The sequence below is a fragment of the Anarhichas minor genome, unplaced genomic scaffold (genome assembly GCF_050575085.1).
Source record: "Anarhichas minor isolate MPS153535 unplaced genomic scaffold, ASM5057508v1 ptg000018l, whole genome shotgun sequence".
Lineage (NCBI taxonomy): Eukaryota > Metazoa > Chordata > Actinopteri > Perciformes > Anarhichadidae > Anarhichas > Anarhichas minor.
The window spans coordinates 14,442,501-14,454,427 of record NW_027466464.1 but is presented as its reverse complement, the minus strand read 5'-3'; the positions used below and the strand labels follow the sequence as shown (position 1 = coordinate 14,454,427).

General features: G+C 43.6%; 1 protein-coding gene and 1 pseudogene across 1 annotated transcript in view; both read left to right on the top strand.

The window, feature by feature from the left end:
* The first annotated feature begins 1,485 nt into the window (after positions 1-1,485).
* On the top strand, positions 1,486-2,499 carry LOC142952996 (E3 ubiquitin-protein ligase TRIM63 pseudogene; annotated as a pseudogene).
* A 7,146-nt stretch (positions 2,500-9,645) lies between these two features.
* Positions 9,646-11,927, top strand: part of LOC142953083 (opsin-3-like) — a 2,567-nt gene continuing 285 nt past the window's right edge. Inside the window, exons 1-3 of the mRNA XM_076095152.1 lie at positions 9,646-10,009; positions 11,222-11,547; positions 11,882-11,927. The exon at positions 11,882-11,927 is cut by the window's right edge and continues 285 nt beyond it. Of these exons, the coding sequence (XP_075951267.1) occupies positions 9,646-10,009; positions 11,222-11,547; positions 11,882-11,927 (736 nt within the window). The remainder of the gene's footprint in view (positions 10,010-11,221; positions 11,548-11,881) is intronic.

Here is an 11,927-nt window from a genome sequence, read left to right as displayed (position 1 = left end):
TTGTGGAAGAAGTTGCTCTGATGTTGTGGAAGAAGTTGCTCTGATGTTGTGGAAGAAGTTGCTCTGATGTTGTGGAAGAAGTTGCTCTGATGTTGTGGAACACGTTGCTCTGATGTTGTGGAACACGTAGCTCTGATGTTGTGGAAGAAGTTGCTCTGATGTTGTGGAACACGTTGCTCTGATGTTGTGGAAGAAGTTGCTCTGATGTTGTGGAACACGTTGCTCTGATGTTGTGGAACACGTAGCTCTGATGTTGTGGAAGAAGTTGCTCTGATGTTGTGGAACACGTTGCTCTGATGTTGTGGAACACGTTGCTCTGATGTTGTGGAACACGTTGCTCTGATGTTGTGGAAGAAGTTGCTCTGATGTTGTGGAACACGTTGCTCTGATGTTGTGGAAGAAGTTGCTCTGATGTTGTGGAAGAAGTTGCTCTGATGTTGTGGAACACGTTGCTCTGATGTTGTGGAAGAAGTTGCTCTGATGTTGTGGAACACGTAGCTCTGATGTTGTGGAAGAAGTTGCTCTGATGTTGTGGAAGAAGTTGCTCTGATGTTGTGGAACACGTTGCTCTGATGTTGTGGAAGAAGTTGCTCTGATGTTGTGGAACACGTTGCTCTGATGTTGTGGAACACGTAGCTCTGATGTTGTGGAAGAAGTTGCTCTGATGTTGTGGAAGAAGTTGCTCTGATGTTGTGGAACACGTTGCTCTGATGTTGTGGAACACGTTGCCCTGATGTTGTGGAACACGTTGCCCTGATGTTGTGGAACACGTTGCTCTGATGTTGTGGAACACGTTGCTCTGATGTTGTGGAACAAGTTGCTCTGATGTTGTGGAACACGTTGCTCTGATGTTGTGGAACAAGTTGCTCTGATGTTGTGGAACACGTTGCCCTGATGTTGTGGAACACGTTGCTCTGATGTTGTGGAACAAGTTGCTCCGATGTTGTTGATCCCTTCGCTGAAATGTTTTTGGAACACGTTGTTTCGATGTTTATGCTTCCATGAAGCTGCAGCTGTTTGTTGCTCAACCTGTTGGTCTCCACCGTCCACATGACTGTTTGCTCACCCACTGCTGCTGTTGTGTAACACAAACACACAAACAGGAACATTTAGGGTCAGACAGTCTGGACTCGTATAAAGTTGCTCCTAGATGTTATCTTAACATTGTCTGTTTGCATTTAAAGGGAAATGTTTCTATATAAATATAAATAAACATGAATTGTAGACACAAGTGACGTAAACAGACTCATGTTGTTGGATGACTCTGCAGTCTGTGGGGGGGGGGGGGGTCCAGTCCTCAGTAAGGCATGCTGGGAGTCTATTTCAGAACCGGTGTGACAAACAGCCGGTGGGGGGGGGGGGGGGTGTTAGGTCCGGCCCCTCGAGGGTATAAAGGCTGAGGGGCTTCTGACGCCGGCAGATAGAAATAAACCCCAGAGAAGAAGAGACCCAGAGACCCTCCAGGACCAGAAGAAGAAGAAGACGATGGACATCCAGACGAGTCAGGTGGTTCACGGTCTCGGCCCCATGGAGAGTCTGGAGAAACAGCTCAGCTGCCCCATCTGCCTCGAAATGTTCACCAAACCCGTGGTCATCCTCCCCTGCCAGCACAACCTGTGCCGAGGTTGCGCCAACGACCTCTACGACTCCAAGAACCCCTACCACTACTCCGGGGGCACCTTCCGCTGCCCCACCTGCCGCTTCGAGGTGATCCTGGACCGGCACGGCGTGTACGGGCTGCAGAGGAACCTGCTGGTGGAGAACATCATCGACATGTACAAGCAGCAGCAGGAGAGCAAAGGGGGCGACGGTGGCGGCGAGGACCCGCCGATGAAGGACAAGGACGCCAAGGAGCCGATGTGCAAAGACCACGAGGACGAACGCATCAACATCTACTGCGTCAGCTGCCAGACGCCCACCTGCTCCATGTGCAAGGTGTTCGGGCAGCACAAGGACTGCGAGGTGTCGCCGCTGCACGGCGTGTACCAGAGCCAGAAGAACGAGCTGCGCGCCGCCGTGGAGCAGCTCGTCGCCGGGAACGGCCGCGTACAGATCGCGGTGACGCAGACGGACGACGCCTGCGAGCGCGTCCGGGAGAATGGCGAGCTGCAGAGGAGGCGGCTCGGCGAGAGCTTCGACCTGCTGTTCGCCATCCTGGAGGAGCGCAAAGGCCAGCTCCTGGAGCGGGTCGCCGAGGAGGAGCAGAGCAAAGTGTCCTCGTTGAGGAGCCTGGCGGAGCGGTACAAGCAGCAGCTGCAGCTCGGCGACCAGCTGAAGGAGAAGCTGGACCAGAACATGAAGTCCGGCAGCGCCGCCGAGTTCCTGCTCGCCGCCAAGCAGCTGCAGGAGGAGGCCCGGCAGGCCGCCGTGGGGGGGGCCCAGCTGCAGGGGCCCGAGCCGGGCTACGAGAACATGGAGCACCTGAGCGTGGACACCAAGGAGGCGGAGGTGGTGCTGGCTAGGATGGACTTCAGAAAGGGGGGCGACGAAGACCAGTAAGGAACAAAGACTGGACTGTAGACCAGGAAGTAAAAAAACAGAGGTGCTGCTGCTTTTATCACAAACTTCAGGTTCTTGAGGAGTCGTGCAATCGTTCGGGAACGTTTTTGTACTTGACTTTTTATACTTTTCTATTTTTTTCTCGCACTCGTCATTCAAGTCTAGACAAAGTCTAGATTATTTATTGTGTTCGTCTCTTTGTAAAACTGAAAACTTGAACTCTGAAGTTGATTTCAGATTCTGCTGTAACGTTGAAATGTCTGTTTGTGTGAATAAAGGTTTCATTCGATTGTGAGCTTTGTCCTTGTCCTTTCTCAGGGACTCTTCCAGCCTGAGAGGAGAGTCCGTATTTAGCGGTGCACATGTTTTTCCTATATTTACCGGGGTCAGTGAACGCCTCCTGGCCTTACTTAGCCGTCTGTTGGTGTAAATGGAGGCTAGAGGACGGGAATAGTTCAAGAGGGGGTTTTTTGTATATGGGGGGGGTTCATGTTTCTGAGGGTGACCCAGCTGCACTGAGGCATGCTGGGAAACAGACTGAAGCTGTCATCGGGTCTGTCTGTGGACGTGAGGAGGACGAGGAGGTCGACCTGGAGCTGTTTCTGATCCGGGTATGAGGTGTGAACAGTGCCACATATAAGACAATGAAACCATGAAGACATCAGCGTTGTTATTTGATCTCACTTAATAATAATCAGTTACTTTAAAAAAGACATTTCTGCACAAAACTACCAGTTTTTAATTGTAATTTTCTTTTATTCTATATTCATTTCATAGAATTTAAAAATCGACGTGACAATGAACCAGTTTCTGCCTCCTGTTTTATTCTGTTTAGTATTTTATGAACATGATGAATTATAAACCCGACCGACCGCCGAGTCGCCTGCTGAGAGACGTTTATCTGAGAGGTTTGAAGTTGACGAAGACGTTAACGTGTCTCTGAGAACTTAAAGTGGACCAGAACCAGATCCAGGCTTTAAATAGAGCGACGAGAAACAGAAGGAACGTCTGGGACCTCAGCAACAGCTGACTGCAGGCAGCTACTTCATATTCACATTTCATTCATATTTATATATTCAATGTATATTTATATTCATGTATTACATTTATGTTTACATGTATTTATATATTTGTAAATAATTTATATTTATGTATTTAATTTGAATTCATATATTTGATTTGTATTTATATATATATATTTCCTATATATTTATATAATTAATTATATTAAATGATTAATTTATATCTATGTATTTATTTTTCTATATTCAATTTCTATATTTTATTCATATTTATTTAATTTGAATTCATATATTTAATTCCTATTACATTATACATGATTATATTTAATTTATATATGTATGTATATTTATACAGATGGTACGCAGGACAAACTAGAAGTTATGTGATTTAGTTTGTAATAATAATATTTATTATATAAGACATGAAGACATGAAGACATCAACTCTTCATCAGATGGAATAAAAGTCTAAAATAGAAACGATGAGAAAAGCAGCTGCTCATGAAAAGTGGGTCACAGTTATATTTATGTATTTATATATTTATATATATATATGTATGTATATGTATATGTCATGTATATATAAATACTCTACTGTCTGTAACACGAGACGCTGAAGGATCCAAAACACAAACACGTGCTGAGATAATCAGCCTGCGTGTGTTCTACAGGTAGAAGTACTTCAGAGTATCACAAGTACTCACTGAGTAGAATGTCTCCTTTAGTATATAACACTGTATTATTCTCATCACTGACTACTGTTGTTGTTCATCATTAGTACTGAAGTAAAAGTACTAGTACTACACTGTGAAAGTACTCCTCTACCAGTGACAGTACTACACTACTACCTCACTGAAGTAGAAGTACTAATACTACACTGTGAAAGTACTCCTCTACCAGTGACAGTACTACACTACTACCTCACTGAAGTAAAAGTACTAATACTACACTGTGAAAGTACTCCACTACCAGTGACAGTACTACACTACTACCTCACTGAAGTAAAAGTACTAGTACTACACTGTGAAAGTACTCCTCTACCAGTGACAGTACTACACTACTACCTCACTGAAGTAAAAGTACTAATACTACACTGTGAAAGTACTCCACTACCAGTGACAGTACTACACTACTACCTCACTGAAGTAGAAGTACTAATACTACACTGTGAAAGTACTCCTCTACCAGTGACAGTACTACACTACTACCTCACTGAAGTAGAAGTACTAATACTACACTGTGAAAGTACTCCTCTACCAGTGACAGTACTACACTACTACCTCACTGAAGTAGAAGTACTAATACTACACTGTGAAAGTACTCCTCTACCAGTGACAGTACTACACTACTACCTCACTGAAGTAAAAGTACTAATACTACACTGTGAAAGTACTCCACTACCAGTGACAGTACTACACTACTACCTCACTGAAGTAGAAGTACTAATACTACACTGTGAAAGTACTCCTCTACCAGTGACAGTACTACACTACTACCTCACTGAAGTAAAAGTACTAATACTACACTGTGAAAGTACTCCACTACCAGTGACAGTACTACAATACTACCTCACTGAAGTAGAAGTACTAATACTACACTGTGAAAGTACTCCTCTACCAGTGACAGTACTACACTACTATCTCACTGAAGTAAAAGTACTAATACTACTACCTGACTGAAGTAAAAGTACTAATACTACACTGTGAAAGTACTCCACTACCAGAGACAGTACTACACTACTACCTCACTGAAGTAGAAGTACTAATACTACACTGTGAAAGTACTCCACTACCAGTGACAGTACTACACTACTACCTCACTGAAGTAGAAGTGCTAATACTACACTGTGAAAGTACTCCTCTACCAGTGACAGTACTACACTACTACCTCACTGAAGTAAAGTACTAGTACTACACTGTGAAAGTACTCCACTACCAGAGACAGTACTACACTACTACCTCACTGAAGTAAAGTACTAGTACTACACTATGAACATACTCCACTACCAGAGACAGTACTACACTACTACCTCACTGAAGTAGAAGTACTAATACCACACTGTGAAACCAGTCACTTGGCGCCATCTGCTGGAACAAAAGTAAACTTTATACTGTACTACATCTCAGAGGTACATGTTGTACTTTATACTGCACTACATCTCAGAGGTACATATTGTACTTTATACTGCACTACATCTCAGAGGTACATATTGTACTTTATACTGTACTACATCTCAGAGGTACATGTTGTACTTTATACTGCACTACATCTCAGAGGTACATATTGTACTTTATACTGCACTACATCTCAGAGGTACATATTGTACTTTATACTGCACTACATCTCAGAGGTACATGTAGTACTTTATACTGTACTACATCTCAGAGGTACATATTGTACTTTATACTGTACTACATCTCAGAGGTACAGAGGATTATTAATAAAACATAAACAATATATTTAACCCTTCACTGGGTGCAGTCACGGGTTCACGGACGTGAGCTAACTGCTAACACATTAGCATTGGATCAGCGTACTCCAATTTAATATTTAATGTTTAATGTTGTCAGTGATCATTTAGCACTCAGATAATTATATATGACTTATTGAATGTATTATTATCAGACACAATAGATGTTTTGATGATTAACAGAGAAACAAATCATATTTATTACAAACTTATTGAAGTATATTTTGATATTTTGAGTATTTCTACACTTTTTAACGAATATTTATGTAATACCTCATATTCATTTAATATTTAACCTGTAGATCAATAAACCAGCTTCATTATTGTGGCCATGAATTAAAACACTGGTTTATTAGTAATATTATATGATACTATAGGTCTAATACAATAAATAAATACAATTATAATACATGATACTAATATAATATAGTAAATAACATTATAATATAATAATATAATAGACATATAATTTAAATATAGATAATATAACTAATATAAAAAATATGATATAACTAACTAATATGATTCTGATATAAAGTAAAACATTTCTTCTTCTTCTTATTTAAATGTTGAAACCCTCAAAGTCGAGTGAAAGACGGAGCTGCTCTCAGATCAGCCTGCAGGAAGATCACACGTTCAGTTTTCACACTTCCTGTGACGAGCAACGCCTCAGCTGGCAACGCAACATCTGCATTTAGATCAGCTGATGATGATGAAGATAATGAAGCCTGAGGGGAGCTGCATTCAGCCTGACCTTCACACAGAGAGCAGACAGACAGGGCAACAATAGGGCAACAACGGGGCAACAACGGGGCAACAACGGGCCAGGAGACGGGGCAACAACGGGGCAACAACGGGCCAAGAGACAGAGCAACAACGGGGAAACAACGGGGCAAGAGACAGAGCAACAACGGGGCAACAACGGGCCAGGAGACGGAGCAACAACTGGGGAAGAGACGGAGCAACAACGGGGAAACAACGGGGCAAGAGACAGAGCAACAACGGGGCAACAACGGGGCAACAACGGGCCAAGAGACGGAGCAACAACGGGGAAACAACGGGGCAAGAGACAGAGCAACAACGGGGCAACAACGGGCCAAGAGACGGAGCAACAACGGGGGAAGAGACGGAGCAACAACGGGGGAAGAGACGGAGCAACAACGGGGAAACAACGGGGCAAGAGACAGAGCAACAACGGGGGAAGAGACGGAGCAACAACGGGGAAACAACGGGGCAAGAGACAGAGCAACAACGGGGGAAGAGACGGAGCAACAACGGGGAAACAACGGGGCAAGAGACAGAGCAACAACAAAGCAACAACGGGGCAACAATGGGGGAAGAGACGGAGCAACAATGGGGCAACAACTGTTTTTAACATTAGCTTTAGCATTTAGCATAAATATCCAGTGTTGTCAAAACAACTCAAAGTCCACTTACTGGCATTTTCCGGATCTTTCAACCACATCACCATTTGAACAAGTCCTTGTTCAAACAACTCTTATTTTGTGAAGACGAGTTATTTAAAAAACATCTTTTATTTTTTAAAGAATAAACTTGGCTGCTCTCAGCTTCCGTCTAAAAACATTTCACCTTTAAATGTAATTCATCTTCCTCTGAACCTCCTGAGGCCCAAACATCCCACGAACATCTGGATCAAACCACAGCTGTACGCCTCTCCTCGGGGGTAAAGACGGAAAATTAAAGCCTGATGTTTGTCTGACAGGGAGACGAAGCGTGGGACACGTGAACCCTGTGGTCTGACTTTCAGGAGGTGATGTCAGAGGAAATGTGATCTTCAGGATGAGGATGTGTTTCCAACTGTCCTCAGGTCCATCTCAGACCGGTATCTACAGGTTCATCTCAGACTGTTTCCAACTGTCCTCAGGTTCATCTCAGACCAGTTCCAACAGGTTAATCTCAGACCAGTTCCAACAGGTCTATCTCAGACCAGTTTCAACAGGTCCATCTCAGACTGTTTCCTACTGTCCTCAGGTCCATCTCAGACCGGTTCCTACAGGTTCATCTCAGACTGTTTCCAACTGTCCTCAGGTCCATCTCAGACCGGTTCCTACAGGTCCATCTCAGACCAGTTTCAACAGGTCCATCTCAGACTGTTTCCTACTGTCCTTAGGTCCATCTCAGACCGGTTCCTACAGGTTCATCTCAGACTGTTTCCAACTGTCCTCAGGTTCATCTCAGACCAGTTCCAACAGGTTCATCTCAGACCAGTTCCAACAGGTCCATCTCGGACCAGTTTCAACAGGTCCATCTCAGACTGTTTCCAACTGTCCTCAGGTCCATCTCAGACCGGTTTCTACAGGTTCATCTCAGACTGTTTCCAACTATCCTCAGGTTCATCTCAGACCAGTTCCAACAGGTTCATCTCAGACCAGTTCCAACAGGTCTATCTCAGACCAGTTTCAACAGGTCCATCTCAGACTGTTTCCTATTGTCCTCAGGTCCATCTCAGACCGGTTCCTACAGGTTCATCTCAGACTGTTTCCAACTGTCCTCAGGTCCATCTCAGACCGGTTCCTACAGGTCCATCTCAGACCAGTTTCAACAGGTCCATCTCAGACTGTTTCCTACTGTCCTCAGGTCCATCTCAGACCGGTTCCTACAGGTTCATCTCAGACTGTTTCCAACTGTCCTCAGGTTAATCTCAGACCAGTTCCAACAGGTTAATCTCAGACCAGTTCCAACAGGTTCATCTCAAACCAGTTCCAACAGGTTCATCTCAGACTGTTTCCAACTGTCCTCAGGTTAATCTCAGACCAGTTCCAACAGGTTAATCTCAGACCAGTTCCAACAGGTTCATCTCAGACCAGTTCCAACAGGTTCATCTCAAACCAGTTCCAACAGGTTCATCTCAGACCAGTTCCAACAGGTTCATCTCAGACCAGTTCCAACAGGTTCATCTCAAACCAGTTCCAACAGGTTCATCTCAAACCAGTTCCAACAGGTTCATCTCAGACTGGTTCCTACAGTCCTCAGGTCCATCTCAGACCAGTTCCAACAGGTCCATCTCAGCCTGTTTCCAAATGTCCTCAGGTCCATCTCAGACCAGTTCCAAGAGGTCCATCTCAGACCAGAATTTTATAATACTTGTGTACTTTTACTGAAGTAAGTAACAAGTGAAACGTATCAATACATATGTTGATGGTCTGAGGTCTGAGGGTCAGCTGGGTCCAGGTCTGAGGACTGGGGGGTCAGCTGGGTCCAGGTCTGAGGATCAGCTGGGTCCAGGTCTGAGGATCAGCTGGGTCCAGGTCTGGTGCTGGAGGGGGTGACAGCTGTGGTCTCCAGATGGAGCTCCTCAGGGACGTCGGCCATGTTGAATGTCTTCTTCTCCTTCAACACGTTTTCTTCTTCTTCTCTTCCTCCAGCTTGGTAGTAATGTTGATTTCAACCAAAACCACAAAACTTTAACTAAATCAAATCTCCCATGATGCCTTGCAGGCGTTGAGCTGCAGCAGAAGTCACGCTCTCTACTCCTGAAAGAGGAAAAATATAATATATATTTAATATATATATATATATAAAATTAAAATATATATAATTAATATATATATATATATATAATTTAAATATATATAATTTTTTTAAATGCCGTGCGTAAAACCTCGCGACTCACCTTTACGCACGGTTCCGCGTGATGTTCCCCGAGGTGAGCGACGCCAACCTGACGACCAACGTCAGCGGACCGCCGTCCTCTCTGGAGCACGACTGGAGCGACACGCCGCACGAGCGTCTGTCGCGCGGCGGCCACCGCGTGGTGTCGGTGTTCCTGGGCTCCGTCATGGTGTTCGGCTTCCTCAACAACCTGCTGGTCCTGGTCCTGTTCTGCCGCTTCAAGACCCTGCGGACCCCCGTCAACATGCTGCTGCTCAACATCAGCGTCAGCGACATGCTGGTCTGCGTGTGCGGCACGACGCTCAGCTTCGCGTCCAGTCTGCGCAGCCGCTGGCTGTACGGCCGCAGCGGCTGCATGTGGTACGGCTTCATCAACTCGTGCTTCGGTGAGTAAGAGTACATGGAATATACAGTAAGTAGTATATATCATAGGTAGGATATCAACTGTATGTATATAACTCTTTAACAATTTACATATACCAACTTTATCTATAAATCTACTTCTGGATCAACCTTATATACTGTATTTACTTTATACATCTACATTATATCTATACAGTATATATCAACATGTATTTATTAACTTTGTGTGTATAAACTATATAAATGAAGTTAAATACATCATATTCACAGTAAAACTGTTTTTCAGTCCCGTTAAAGGAGATAAATTAATACATTAATTATGATTATTAATAATAACTTCTTCAGTCGTCAGAGTGACACCTCCCTCTGCTCCTGTCTTTGATCTCGGGGTCACATGACCTGTGTGTTCTGTAAACATGGTGGACTCTACTGTTTCTACTGACATGACATCCAGACTAGACCCTCAGGGGCCAACAAAAAACATTTTTTCTCTCATCATTCTGACATTTTTCTTTAAATATTATGACTTCTTGCCTAAAAATGTCACGATTTCTTCTCTTATAATAATAAAAATATTAACGATTATTAATATGGAGAAAGTAGAAAGCAGCAGATACTTAAGTTGAGAAGTGAAGTACAGTATTTAAGTACTTGAACTTTAATTTCTGTTAAAGAAGAGTTCACATATTAAATATGAATATAATAAAAGGAAATCTTCAATGTTAAAAGATAACAAGAGGTTCTTACTTTGTGGTCAAACTGAACCAGTCTGAGAACTCTGGTGGACTTGTGTTGATTCCTGAGACCTGATGATGCGGATCAGACCCTCATGGGGGACGGTTCAGGACTTAATCGCTCTGTGAGGACGGAATTAGAGAGATTTGGGTCAGAAGAGATCAGTCTGCTGGAAAAGGTTCACTGAGAGCTTATCAGTGTTTATTATCATGATGTGATATTACGCCATCATGAGCAGCTACACACATCCAAACCTGTTTACTTTTATCTGGAGATTTAGACATGTATTGTTCAAGTAGAAGATCACAATATTGTGTACATTATAATCTGGTCACTGCGGTCGCCTAGGTCACGTTGTGTTACGTCCGGTTGTCGTGGTCGCCTCCGTCCCGTCTTCATGGCTATGACTCCGTTGCCTACATCCTGTGGTCTCTGCCTGACAGAGACTAATGTCTCAGGTGCTTGAATCCAACATGTCCTCCTCTCATTGTCTCCATCAGGCATCGTGTCTCTGGTCTCTCTGGCCGTCCTGTCCTACGAGCGCTACAGCACCCTGATGGTGTACAACAAGCAGGTGTCGGACTACAGGAAGCCCCTGCTGGCGGTGGGGGGGTCTTGGCTGTACTCGGTGGTCTGGACGGTGCCCCCCTTACTGGGCTGGAGCAGTTACGGTCTGGAGGGAGCCGGGACCAGCTGCTCTGTGACGTGGACGGAGAGGTCGTCCGGCTCTCACTCGTACATCATCTGTCTGTTTGTCTTCTGTCTGGGCGTCCCGGTCCTCGTCATGGTGTACTGCTACGGACGCCTGCTGTACGCCGTCAAACAGGTTCCTGATTTGATTCATCTACTTTATTATGTTGTTTTATTTTAGACATTTGTCCGATTCTCATTCATTTTTATTTATTATACGTGAACTTTTTTTTTTTTATGTTTTTGTTTCGGATTTTCTTTAATATTGAAATATACATTTTTATTGAATATTCATGGTTTATTTATTATTTAAATGTGTTTTTATTTTTGTTTACTTGTTTTATTTTTATACTTTCCAAATATTTCTGTCCTCACCATTTATTATTTCAATTAGTTTTTTTACTTTGTTTACTTTTTTAAATCTATACTTATTTTTAAATATTTTAATTTGATCAAAGTATTATATAAAGTATTTTGTCTGTCAGGTGGGTCGTATCAGGCCGACGGCGGCTCGTC